This window comes from Brassica oleracea, chromosome C3 (genome assembly GCF_000695525.1).
Source record: "Brassica oleracea var. oleracea cultivar TO1000 chromosome C3, BOL, whole genome shotgun sequence".
NCBI lineage: Eukaryota > Viridiplantae > Streptophyta > Magnoliopsida > Brassicales > Brassicaceae > Brassica > Brassica oleracea.
Window position 1 is genome coordinate 2,399,282 of NC_027750.1, and position 14,220 is coordinate 2,413,501.

The window sequence follows — 14,220 nt, forward strand, 5'->3', positions numbered from 1 at the left end:
TATCAATATAAAATTTTAGATATCATTCATTAAATAAAAAGTCTGACTTTAAAATTAAATAATTAGTATGTAAACATAAAATAATTAGATATCTTTTTATTTATTTTATTTATATATAAAAATTAAAAATTAGTATGTAAACAAAAATCTGTGCATTTATATGTTAAAATTGTATTTCTTCGTAAACATGTATTTTAGTTATAATCACAAAAATTAAATGACTATTTTGTAAATAAAAAAGTACATCTCTATTATAGAGGAATGCTATTTTTTCCTCTAATATAGAGGAAAAAATAGCAATCTCTATTATAGGGAAAGAAATAGAGGTGGGTTGGAGTAGATTTTTCTCTATTATAGCATATAGAGTCAAATATAAGGGTGGGTTGGAGATGTTTAGTAGATTTATAGACTTGTGAAATTATTAAAAAGAAAAAAAAAGAAGAACATATATATTTGATTGAAAAAACAAGAAAAGATAGACAATTGATGGTTTTTGTTAACAACCACACTGTCATTTACTAAAAAATATTAATAATTTTGTTTATGTCGCTAATATGGACAGCATAAGGCGATGATTGGTAAGTGATGTAGCTTTATATTTTTTGCTGTAGAATTTAATTTGTAGATGTATTTGCTGTAACTTTTCTTGCTGTAGATTTCTAAAACACTAATTTTTTGCTTTGGAAATAAAGCTCTTTACAACCATATTTTGATTTTGCAGAGATTTTTTTGCTGTGAGTTTTTTAAGGAAATCAAAACTCGATTGATTGACATGCTGTGGACTAAATTTTAGCTGTCCAGAGCATCTACAGTCCCAACCAATCATCTCCTAAATCTCTGATTAAGATTCTCCCTACTACGGTACCAGCCTACTCTCATCTTGGTCCGGAGACAATAAACATGAGTAGGTCCAAATCCATTTTCAAGAAAAATCTTAGTATGTATTATTTGCGTAACATTTATGTTAATGTGAGTGATTAATAGTTTGTAGGTTAATATTTAATTAAGAAAAAGAAAGAAAAACAATACTCCAGAGGAGAGTAGTCATTACTATTCAAATTAGTCGAGCCGTGAAACATAGGGCACTTCATGTGGGGACAAGAGTGGTTATGAAATTGACGAATGTGATCGTTAATGTGACTCCCTTCGTCCACTCACGTGTTAGTTGATTCCACACGAAACACAGACCTGATCACGCCGGATGTTCTCTCGACGCATGTACTACTCTTTGATTAACAATCATCACGCACCTCACTGTTTGGATATTTTTCTTTGTTGTGGTAATTTAGTCGTCGCATTTATCGGCTCTCGCGTGTAAAACGAGAAGCTTGCAATTTTTTTAAAAATCTAACAATATATTTACTCGCAAGCGAGAAACTTACAAAAATCTATATTTATTAATGCCAGATCTTTGGATGCGGTCAAATGGCTACAAACTCTCATTATTGGGTAGTTTTTTTCTTTAGCAATTATTTGACCACTGGTGACTAGTTTCATATTAATGTCAATTATTGTACCAGTTAAATATAGTTTCCCAAAAATAATTTCACGAATATATTTGACTTTTTATTACATGTATTCATTCTTACATAACGGAGGCTACATTAAAACGGAGCGATTGGTATAAAAGCAAAGTAGTATGATCTGAAAATATCTTAAACAAAGTAGTTAGAGAGAAAGTAGTGGATGTAGAGAGGTTACGACTGGTCCAAGTGTTGTGCTCAAGCATATTAATTAGAAGGCCTCTATACCGATCAACGTAGATATATTTTGATCGTGCAAAGAGTAAGGAGTGTTATCGTTTTAAATCTTTTTTGTACTAATTAGTAACTGATATATGTAATTGAAGTTTTTTTTATCTCATCTATTTGTTTGTTTACGTTTTCAATGCTTCTGATCACATTAAAATTTCATGCTTCTACATTTTATGACATTTTAATATAGATTTATTTGATATATATACGTGATAACTTTTATTTTATGTATACTAATTTTGGCTGAAGTCATGAGTTCATACCAAAATTAAAAAAATCCATTTTTAATTTACTTTCTGATGGGACTAAAGTTTTCGTACTTTCGATAAGACAGCAACTACGAGCTTAAGTCAAATTTCAGAAACTGGTCCCCACTTCATTTTACTGATTGGTCCCTTATTACAACCAATAATGTAAATGTAATTTGTACGGTTGGATTCTCTTATCTGATCAGCATGCCATTTCTTTTAGGGACCACAGTTAGCTGAAAAGTGCTATCTCGATACGTGTCCATCGATATTTTTGGCCGAGTTTAACGACGTCAGTAATGGTCCCCCTTCCTCCTTGCTTTCGGTTTTCTATTTTCTCTGATTACAACTATTCATGGTCTATAACAAACAAATATCTTTCTTGAGATTATTTAACTTTGCGCCAAACTCTCTGCAGATTATTTAGGGGTTCAACCACTAAAGTTGCTTGGTAAGATACACTTTGTCAAAGTAATTTTGAGTTTTAGTTCTGCAAAACCTATGTTATGTAGTAAAGATGTTGATGTAATATAAACTAGGTATACAAATCTGAAACAGAGCTCAAAAGTTATTCATGGTGATGAAATGAGTTTAACCAATTCATATTGGTTTTGTGCTTATTGGGTTTGCTTTGAAAAGTGAACAACTAGCTAGGGTTCAAACATTTTCAATGCGATTTCATTTTTGCTGAAAATGATGTTTACGTGGTAATAAAACTCGTCTGCTTAACATATTTTGCAAAATAGTTTAGGTTTCGTACAAAAAAAATTGCAGCTAGAAAACAAAAAGAAGTTAAAATGAGTTTCATGAATTCAGTTGCACTAAAAATATAAAAGCAAAGCAGGTATATAGTGAAAGAAAAAGAAAATCCAAAATATTTTCCTCGATAATAGACAGATACCATTTGCTTAGTGACAAAAGATTTAGCCAAGCTACACGGAAGAAAATGGTACAATACTTCCTTTTTTTTTTCTTCTGTTGTTTTATTAAAGGTCTTAATTCCAAAAAGAACTAAGCCTAACATAAGCATCGAACAAGGCTGAACAAAACCCAAAACAGAAATTACAAAAGCTTTAAACAGGTCTTAAAGCCACACAGGACTCAACACCACCGCGTGAACACTCATCACAACCGGGAGACATGAGCTTCCTCCAACGGAACTTCACCATCAGCGAAACCATACTGAAAAAGGCTTGAATCCAGAGCTTCGGTCTTCCAACAAATAAGAGCAAGCATCTTTAATGATAATAGCATCCTTGAAGATGCAGCGACCAAATACAGGAATGGAAAATCAACTGGAAACGCCACAACAAGAGACATTAACTCATAGGACATTGAAAATCGTAGAACAACCAAACCGCAAACAAAAGCGGCGCTAAGCCGGCGAAGACGGTGTAAAGGAATCACCTCTTCCCGGAGACAAAAGCCGGCGAAGATGGTGTTATGTGAACCACCTCTTCCCAGAGACTACAGCCCCATCCATGGAGAGACATAAACCTGATACCATGCGGTGAGAAAAACACAAATCGAAACCAGAAAAGAGGAGCTCCTTGGGTTACCAGAAACCAGAGAAGGGGTGAGCACTAAAGACCAAAAAGCCGACCACAAACGACTAACAAAACAGAGCTTTGACCAAATCTAATGAAAGAAATAACAACCCACATCAGAGACGGCATCAACCAGCACCGTACACCAGAAAAAAATACAGATCTAGCCAAAACAATCAAGGGAACCGCCGCAGCGACGATGAAATCAACCCACACCACATCTTACGGACCACTGAAGGATCTCCTCAAGACCTAAAGAGCTACACCATTAACAAACAGGCTACAACAAGACAAAGAAGAAAAGAAAAAAAACCAGGTACAAGACAGATTTTAAAAGGACCACACAGAGGAGATCTATAAACAAGACAGCACAGCTCCGACGCTATGGAAACCGCCGGAGCTGTAAATCTGAAAATTTGAGAGTTGCTGGTTAGGAGAGAAGACAGAGCGTCTAAGAGAGAGAAAAGGTCGGGGGGATTGGTACAATACTTCCTTTTTATCGCAATTCGTATCAATATCTTATCATACCTTTGCCGTCAACTCCTACCATCTTTTTTTTTTTTTTTTTTGACAACAACTCCTACCATCTTTATTCTTAAAACGATAGAACTTTTCGTTGTCGCAGTGAATCTTATTACTATGTTACTACTTTAGAGCATGATTATTGGGAGGTTTTTAAGGTGGAATTTTTAGAGGAATATAAGAATCCGTCTCTTAACTTTTAACTAAAAAAACTAAGAATCGTTTTTAAAACTCTTATTTAAGAGCCGGTTCTTAATTTTTTAGTTAAAAGTTAAGAGACAGTTTCTTATATTCCGCTAAAAACTCCACCTCAAGAACCCTTCAATAATCATGCTCTTAGACCTAATCCCACTTTACCACCATCAAAGAATTGGTAACTTAAAGCAAAAAATAAAATAAAAAAAATTGGTAACTAAACTAATAATATATAATAAATTTTAAAATAATAGCTACAGGAATAAATTTCAAACATTCAAACACATACATAGTATTACATACCCAAACGCCAAACCCTTATTTTTCATTGTTGAGATAGCACTTAACACAAGAAAGATCGTCAACGCTGAGAAATCATCTTTTCTTTCTTTCTTTCATCTTTCCCTCTCTGAAACAGAAGATTTTTAAAAAAGAAAACGATGGCGTTTCATAACAATCATTTCAATCACTTCACCGACCAACAACACCAGCCTCCTCTTCCTCCGCCGCCACAGCAGCAGGAACACCATTTCCACGAATCCACACCGCCTAACTGGCTCCTCCGCTCCGACAACAACTTTCTAAACCTCCACACTCCCGCCTCCGCCGCCGCAACAAGCTCCGACTCTCCTTCATCCGCCGCAGCTAACCAGTGGCTCTCTCGTTCCTCCTCCTTCCTCCAACGCGGCGGCGGCGCCAGCAACAATAACGCCGGTTCTGGTGACGCCATGGAAAACATTACCGGCGGAGAGGAGTCTATGATCGGCGAGAATGCGAGGCACAAGGCGGAGATACTCTCTCATCCACTATACGAGCAGCTGTTGTCGGCACACGTGGCGTGCCTGAGGATCGCAACGCCGGTGGATCAGCTTCCGAGGATCGACGCACAGCTCGCTCAGTCGCAGAACGTCGTGGCTAAGTACTCAACGTTAGACGCTGCTTCTCAAGGACTCATCTCCGGTGATGAAAAGGAGCTTGACCACTTCATGGTAACTTAACTTCTCATTCCTTCTCACCAAATCTTAAATTTTTTATTTTATTTCCACTATTTTATTACCTGGCTTTTTTCATCAGACATGGTTTATTTTCTTCGGTTTAGGGAAAATAAAATCAATAATTTCGTTTTGTCTTTTTTAGTTTATAGTTTTCACGGTTTGCAAATTTAACTTGACGATATGTTGGTGTTTTTATATAAATAAATTAGAGAAGAAAGGGAAATTTTCTTTCATAGATTTGTACTTTGCACCGACACACATACATAGATATTCAGTGACCTGGTTGGATATAGTATTAGTCAGTTTAAGATTTGGATTTTAGTTTTGTACAGTTGAAATTTGACAACTGATGATTTTACTTAGAGTTGTATATAGTTTGGTTGAACGATACATTGGTTGTAGTTATGGACATATTCTTCTGACATAAACGACATAGTTTGTCATTTTCTGTGTGTATCCCATGTATATATCTTTAGACTTATGATTATTGTCCTTTTAAACTTGTTTTGATCTATTGTCTGAAAGATACGTATATCATGCTTTTGTGCAGTCGCATTATGTACTATTGCTATGCTCTTTTAAAGAACAACTGCAACAGCATGTTCGTGTCCATGCAATGGAAGCTGTTATGGCTTGTTGGGAGATTGAGCAGTCTCTTCAAAGCTTCACTGGTTAGTTTTTTGAGAATTCACCTTTTATTTTTAACGCTATTACTGTAACTCTTGTGATGTTATTAGTCAAAAAAAAAAACTCTTGTGATGTGTTGCATTGTAGCATTGACAAAGAATATGTTTTCTATTTCTTTTATTTGTTATTTCATTTCTGTTATATGGTATAGATTTCTTAAGGATTTACGGTTGTTTGTTGGGTGAGACAGGAGTGTCTCCTGGTGAAGGCACAGGAGCAACAATGTCCGAAGACGAAGATGAGCAAGTAGAAAGTGATGCTCATTTGTTTGATGGAAGCTTAGATGGGTTGGGGTTTGGTCCTCTTGTCCCCACTGAGAGTGAGAGATCCTTGATGGAACGAGTTAGACAAGAACTCAAACATGAACTCAAGCAGGTAACAAATGATATATAAATATTTTCTTCAGTTAGTCTTTATACACATTGTCTCATCTGTTAAGTTACATTGTCCATTATTTGACAATTACTATTATCATTTGTTTTATATAAAGAAAGCTTGTATAGTGACGTACGTCTATTATATATAGCTGATCTAACGATGTGAAATCATGTTTTTGTGAAAAGGGCTACAAGGAGAAAATTGTAGACATAAGAGAGGAGATATTGAGAAAGAGAAGAGCTGGGAAATTACCAGGAGACACCACCTCGGTTCTCAAAGCTTGGTGGCAGTCTCATTCTAAGTGGCCTTACCCTACTGTGAGTCCTTATCCTACTTCTTCAATCACTGACATGGATACGTCTCAAGGGTTTCTTGTTATGTTCTATCCAGCTTGGCTTACATTCGTGACTTCTTCATTTGCCTTCTAATCTCCAAAGTTTTAAATGAATGAGATGACTTTGGCAGGAGGAAGATAAGGCGAGGTTGGTGCAGGAGACGGGTTTGCAGCTCAAACAGATAAACAATTGGTTCATCAATCAAAGAAAGAGGAATTGGCATAGCAATCCATCTTCTTCCACCGCCTCAAAGAACAAACGCAGAAGGTACAAACACACAATTAAACGAATAATGCTAGTGTGACAAAGTGTATAGCTTTTAAATTTATATGTTAGTGTGAACTTGTTTAGGCATGGTTAGATTTAATTTAGTTACATTTTCAAGAAAACATGAAGCATTGAATTTCGGAGATTTGTTTTATGAAGTAATGCAGGTGAAAATAGCGGAAGAGAGCGTTGAAGTCAGTTTGTAGCTGTGCATGGAACGATCCAAAAGCTTGATAGAAGGTTGGAGATACAAAGATAAAACTCCTACACAAAACCAGCGTAGAAAGTATTTTGTGTCTTCATATGTTGTATTAGGGAGCATACAAAACCCAAAAGACCAAAAAGTAGAAGCATGATTTGTGATATGAGGCTAAGATGGAATTTGTGATAGGATCGTTACTACTATCCCCATTATTATCATATCTTGTGAATAACAAGGAGTTTCTCTTTTAACATTTGTGCAAACTGATTATTAGACGTACTATATAGTATATAGTATACAATTAGAACTACGCGTCTGTGGTCGGGTGGTCAAGGCGTTCCATGGATTTCCAAGGGATCCGAGTTCGAATCCGCACCACAACAAATTTTCACGCGCGTGGCCAGAGCTTTCTCATTCTTTCCGGAGAATGGTTTACCATTTTTTTTTAGTATACAATTAGACAATTAGTGGAATCACTTGCTAACCCTAACACAAAATATATATGAAACGACCAACCTATTTACGCCTGATCACATTCCGGAGCTGCAAAGGTTGCCGGCAAATGAACAAAAAATAGACTTTCTCCGCGGTTGACGGTTGTCGAAATTACTAAAAACTTTTTCCATTTGGGCCTGACTATTATCTTCGGTATCATCTCAAGCATCTTAGGCTTCGTATCCATTATGGGCCGAGTTGTCTCTTGACACATCCCATGGGACTCAGTACGCATGGACCTTACTATTATAGTTCAAATGCGTGAACACGGACGTTTCATACGTAGTCCCCTACCTCCAGTAAATTCGATTAATATTTACTAGTGTAAATTTTATTTATTCAGATCGGTTGCACGTAAATCAAACTAGTTTATGAATTTTTGGATTTACTTCAATTCAATTCGTTCTTTTTTTTCATGAAGATTAGCAGACACGGGCTAATAGTGGCAATTCAATAGTAGCAGAAGGGAGTCTCCTTTAACTTTAAGAGACAAAAAGACACAGAGGAATAAGATTGCATGACGTGGTTTTCTGATTGGTCTTTGTCTTCTACTTATATTACAGTAATCTAAGAAGAGTGTTTCTCGATAGCTGGGCCAAAAGGCAGCTGTGTGTTATCTATTACGTAACAGTGACGAAACAGTCATTTCTGTTCTCTTTTGTCCTTATAGATAATAATGTTTTTTCTTTTTCCAATTTACAGTGCTGAATAAATTGAAAGATTCGCTATCTGAAAGCGACACGAAAAAAACAAAGTGATACAGATAAAATAAAGTACTAGTGGGTAACTAGGTGATAGAGAATAAAACAGAGACAAGGACGACAAGCAAACTGACAACATTCTTTCTTGCTCTATCATGAGCTTCTATATGTCATGTTAGCCAATGTACGCGAAAATTTCTGATCTGATATGATACAAAAAAAATATGAAAGAATAACAGTTCATAAAAATGTTTGATTCGTCTGGTGTTTCTGTAAAAAACTTTTGATATATGGCGAACTTATCTTGGTACGGCAACATTTGTAAAATTGTAAGTTGAGGTCACGACCTCTTAAATCAAATTGAATATAATAAAACTTTTTGACATATACGTTCGTTGTTTGGTGTCACGATGCAGTTTTATCTTTCTTATCACAAAAGCTGAAAGTTACCGTACAAATTAGGGCAAAAAAGACTATACCTAAATAACGTTACCTTTCGTAACAAGCAACAAGTAACAACTAACAAATATCCAGTCTGTAACTCTAATGTACTAGATCTTTAATTAAAAGTGCACCTCAACGTCACAATTTCCTATCTCGACTCGGACTGATATTTTGCCTTTACCATTGTTTTACATCAGATATAAGATTCGATTCCAAATATTATTCATAAATATGTATATATAAATGTGAATACAAATATCTAAACTTTGAAAATTCAACGAGGATGATTGACAATGAATGATGTGGCTTTCATTGGTGATCAAGTCTAGCTAAAGAAATAACTTGCAAGGGAAAATATAAAAAAAATTATCTATTAAAACAAAAGCCATGACTTTTTTATGTATTTTTTTTATTTGGACCATTTTTCAAAAACTGTATAAAATTTTAATATCTTTCAATATCTTTACTTTTTTTTATTTTAAATGCAGCTGAATATTCTTCAAAAAAAACTAAAAAAATCTTTGAAAATTTTTTTCAGAAGATTTTTTTTTAAAATCCGAAAATTAACAATTTAAATTCTAATTATGCTAAAATATGATTAGATATTAAAATTAATTTAGCATTGATGTAAACAAGAAATAAAAAATTATATAAAAATTAATTATTCAATGATAATAACAATTTAAACTGATTAATTTTTGACAATATACATTTACAAATATTTTACAAAAATTTTGTTAGAAATGAATATTCATTTATATTTCAAACATATAATTAAATAGTATTATTAAATAATGAAGAATGATAAATAAAAACCAAAAAAAATTACCAAATGACAAATGAGATACCGTGCTAAAACTATATCACTACAAGAAATAGTTCACATTTTGACCACTATATCCGATAACAAACGGTCAGAAACACACTATTTTGTCCAATTTCTAACCATTTATAACCGTCAGAAAAGCTCCGTCAGAAATGAGCTTTGGTTAGAAAGTGGTCAATAATTTTTGACCACATAGATGGTCAGGACAAGTCGTCAAAAATGTTATCAGTAAGTGGTCACAATGTCCCTGACCATTTCCTGACCAATTTATGATAATTCTAACCACTTATTAATAAATTTATCTAGTTATTTCAATTAAATTTATTAATCAATAAAACTGTATTTAAAATACAAATGACTAATCAAATATAGTTTAGATTTCAAACCTAAATCATTAACATTGAAATAGTTTTAACATAGTACTTACATAAGGTTTAAAACCAACAAATAAAGCTACAAAACGCAAGCATAATAATGTATGCATCTGCATCAAGCAATTCTGACAATTTACTCACAACCTTATGTGCCATAACAATCTTCTCATCTACTTGTCTTCTGTTTGTAATCCGTAATTGTGCTTCTTGGTCTTATACATGAAACTAGCTGAAGGTACTTGTCCTGGGTCTGTCATTGTTCCAATCCAAAACGGTGACCTTTAATTATATGGTTTTCCTGTAAACAATTATATAGAAGAAACATTTACATGTTGCGCTCGAGTAGTCATCATCTGAGACTCAGTGTGGATACAGAGCTTTGCGCCGCTGAAGGTGAGAAGAAACACTAAAAGAAAGCGTAAATTAGGTTAAAGATATCTGACTTTATTAATCCAACCTACTACACGTTTTTTTACCATTTTCTGACCACTACACAAAATGGAAGAAATGGTTAAATTTTTTCAAAATATCTGACCACTTTCTGATTCTTTTCTGATCATTTTTCTGACGATATTAAAGTAGTCAAAACTTGGTCACAGATTACTGACCATTTTTGTAACCAGTTTGGTTCGTCGGTAGTTTCTGACCACATTTTATCCATTTTGTTTAATCATCATAAAATGGTTAGTTTGTGGTCAGAAATAATTTTGACAACCTTATATGGTCAAAAATTTGGTTAGAATAAGCTATGCTTTCTTGTAGTGTATGATTTAAGTTATACTACCGATATAAACAAATAATACAATATAAAAATTAAAAATGTAGCCATTCTTAAATATATTTTTTGAACAAATAGTTATTTTTAAATTTAATCAATTGAAAATGAAAAACAAAACCCGCACAATCTAGTGTGTGATTAAAATTTTAAAAGGGTAATACTATACAAATAAGTAAGATTTGAAGCATCAAAGAGAAAGAGACACGTCGACTGGTGGCAAGTGATGTATCACTAGATTCACTACATAACAACCCAAACATCAATACATGTGAAAAAGACGTTTTAGGTACTTTTCCTTTTTTTTTGCATCCCCACTTCAGTTCATTTCACACTCTTATCTTCAGTCTATCTCCACTCGTTTCTTGCTTTTTTTTTTAAAAAACTCAGTTTTAAACGTTAAGGATAATATGATACGTGGCCTCCACTATCTTCAACCGGCTTTAGATGCTTATGCTCGTACCCACCTTACCAATATCTATATTGGTCACCCCTTCCAAATAATAATTTATAATTAATCGAAACGTGAAGATTGATTCTTTCTAATTATTAAATTTATATTATTCTAGTTCGAGTAGCCGAACCAGGTTCTTGTGTCCGAAAAATTATAACAAAACTTTTGTGTATGTTCATGAGACTAATACACCGTCTTTGCTCTTGCATGCTGCGACAGTCTCACTGATCAAAACATGTAAATTTCTTTTCTTCTTATGCCGACACAACAATAACCTCTTTTGTGGTTCTGTTATATTCTTTAATGTTTTAAACCTCCCACTCATAGTTTTGGTTGAATATAGCTTTTGCTACTTTGATACTTGACTTCTCAATCGCATATCGTTTAATTTTTTTTTTTTTTTGATAACCGAGTGTCCAGACTCCACCGTGGTGGTTCAGACTAGAGACCAAACCCGATGGTGGTTCATGGCCAGGCAACGGTCTTCGGTCTCGGACACCAGAGCAAGTCCGCATGTAAATTTCCTAGTGGCCAGTGCGAATTGAACCCGGAGACCGTACTTGCAGCCGCAAATCGTTTAGGTTTCAACAATGTTGATTAATTAATCCTCAGCTCAAGAATTTGCTCATTCATCATTTTACAGCTAGCTCTCCAGTTTTTGATCTGAACATCTTTAATTTAGTACCAGCTACAAAATAGTGTGGTAAATGGTAATTAGTGACCGGCTAATATCAACTCCAGTTATGCATGGTTTGATCATGCATTCCAGATTATTTTTTACAAATACTAAATAAAATAAAGGAAGAAATCGTTTTCTTTTCAAGAACAATCTACAAATCATAAGTGAAATCGAATTAGATTTGTATATTGTAATAGTAAATGCTTATTTACAATTTTTTTACCAAAAAAATGCTCATTTACAAAGAAAGATGAGAGAGTTATATATATAGAAAATGTTTTTTTTCACACATTATCAATAGAGAAATTATATACCTGAAAAAAGTTTTTGTCACAAATATAAACCTTAAAAATAAAAATGACCAAAATAGACTTAAATATTTTATCAAAAGAAGTAAATATACACTTATACTCCTACGGTTAATTAATGTAAACATTAGGATTTAGAGTTAAGGGGTGGGGTTTAGGGTTTAGGATTTAGAGTTTAAGGTTGAAGATTGAAATTTTGGGGATAGGATTTCAAATTTTAAAAAATAAAATAAAAATTCAAAAAAAATCAAAATAAAAAATGCGTCAATTTTTGTGACAAAAACTAAAAAAATCTATCCGAGAGAATTGCTCAAATCAATATGCGAATGAGCGTTTATATAGACAATAATGACGTCATACTCGTACGTTATTTCTCAAATAAGCACAACGGAGAAAAATTCACATTCCGCCGTCACACGAACAAAGGGGACTACTTAACGGTCAGAACGAAATAAGATCAACCCTCGCCGATCTAGGCTTCGTCACCGGAGACTGAGGCAACCTCGCCGTGAAATTAGGGAAAGAACCGTCCTCGTCCGCTCGTACATCGTCCTCGAAATTGAGCGCGTAGCTCAACGCATCGTAGCTGAAATCTCCAGGATAGCTCTGGTGTCTCTGCTGGTGGTGGTGGTGGTGAGCGCAATTATAAGCACAGTTGTTGTTGCGGCACGTAACCTTGACGCGTGTCTTGACCCGGCGACAACGTTCTCTGAGCTCGAGCTCCTGCGCCGTGGATTTGAGCCACTCATAAGGAGATCGAGGTGTTCTCGGTCCGATCATCGCTTCAGGTTCAACCACCGCGTTGGCTCCTAGGCAGCAGATCGGAGATCTCATTCTGTGGGTAGTACTTCTCGTTGATCTAGCGGAAGAAGGAGAACTGCATTCATTGTACATCTCGAAAAAACTGAAACTGTAAGGAAAAGAGAAAATGTTCTGTTATAAAAACCAGAAAAGAAGGAATGTGAGAGAATATATAGGAGAAAAATAGGGAAGAAAATAAAAAAGACGTGGGTGGACAAGTAGGCTTGGGCTTGGGCCTGTAGTTCGCGTTTTCAAAGTGTTTGTTTTGATAAAGTATTTTCCGCTGATTTTGGTGATGATCATAGTAGAAAAATGCTACATGGTATCTTATACAATAAAGTAGAGCCTAGTCTCTCCTCTTTGCGCCAAGTCACCATGGAGATAGGGGTTTTTGCTGACACGTGTCAGCACCTGGTCGTTCTGCGTTTTTTTTTTGGTTTTGTTATTTGCGCTGTTTAAAACGGGGATTGAACTGGGCTTTGGCGCATGAAACCCAATGTGGAGCCCAGTCTTTTTCACGTCTCGACCCACAAGCGCATTAGGGTTTACCCCATTTTCTTCTCGCGGCGCGAACTCACCAACGAAACCACTGTTCTGATAACTTCATCGTCAAAAGATATCATCATTTTGATCTCAATGATTCCATTAGAACTTCATATCGTCTCATCGGAGGATTATTCAAATCCAAAAGATTTCATTTTTCTCATTTTGGTATATGATTTTTATAAAGCAAATAAAAGAAAGAAAAATTAGGTTTTAATATATTTTTATAACTTTTCTATGTTCATTCAGATTCCAGAATGTGAAGATGACGACTTCCACGAAGAAAGACAGCAAAACAGAGCAACACCAAGCAGCGACGGCGGCTCTTCCGCTACTCCAAGGCGCCCTCTTCCGCTACTCCAAGTCGCCGCCACAACCGCCGCAGTAACGAGAACTACCAACACACTCTAACACCTCTCCACCACAACGGAAATAGAAAACGACATGACTCCGACGACGAATACGGAGGAGCAGTCTCATGCAACAAGTGTCGTCCTCACCACTCTCACAGCGAAAATTCTCCGTCGTGCCTCTAGAAAGCCACAACAACAACAACCCTTCCTTCATCTCAAGCCCCAACCTCATAATCAAATCCACCTTCCAATCGGAGAAGCCCCAAACCCTCTTCCGCCGCGGTCTTCCTCCTCCTCCGCCTCCGTCGCAGACGCTTCCAGAGAAGAGCAGAGGCGG

The 14,220-nt window shown here is 35.3% G+C and overlaps 2 protein-coding genes and 1 long non-coding RNA gene across 4 annotated transcripts; 1 reads left to right on the forward strand and 2 right to left on the reverse strand.

Moving 5' to 3' along the window:
• Positions 1 to 2,866: 2,866 nt before the first annotated feature.
• LOC106332666 lies at positions 2,867 to 4,104 on the reverse strand. Its single transcript, XR_001268147.1, has 2 exons — positions 3,410 to 4,104; positions 2,867 to 3,297 (listed from the first exon to the last, which is right to left on the reverse strand). It is a non-coding gene; the product is annotated as an uncharacterized LOC106332666 (long non-coding RNA).
• A 435-nt stretch (positions 4,105 to 4,539) lies between these two features.
• LOC106328462 (homeobox protein knotted-1-like 4) lies at positions 4,540 to 7,383 on the forward strand. Of its 2 annotated transcripts, none has more exons than XM_013766905.1 (6): positions 4,540 to 5,255; positions 5,812 to 5,932; positions 6,139 to 6,323; positions 6,512 to 6,643; positions 6,792 to 6,928; positions 7,088 to 7,383. In XM_013766905.1, the coding sequence occupies exons 1-6, from the start codon at positions 4,707 to 4,709 to the stop codon at positions 7,119 to 7,121; spliced, it is 1,158 nt and encodes a 385-aa protein (XP_013622359.1). In that variant the 5' UTR covers positions 4,540 to 4,706; the 3' UTR covers positions 7,122 to 7,383. The 2 variants fall into 2 exon arrangements, with proteins under 2 accessions (XP_013622359.1, XP_013622360.1); XM_013766906.1 differs by having other exon boundaries at positions 7,096 to 7,383.
• Positions 7,384 to 12,430: 5,047 nt separating this feature from the next.
• Positions 12,431 to 13,140, reverse strand: LOC106331646. Its single transcript, XM_013770040.1, has one exon. It carries the CDS (start codon positions 13,078 to 13,080, stop codon positions 12,628 to 12,630), a length of 453 nt encoding a protein of 150 aa, XP_013625494.1. The 5' UTR covers positions 13,081 to 13,140; the 3' UTR covers positions 12,431 to 12,627.
• Between the last annotated feature and the right edge of the window lie 1,080 nt (positions 13,141 to 14,220).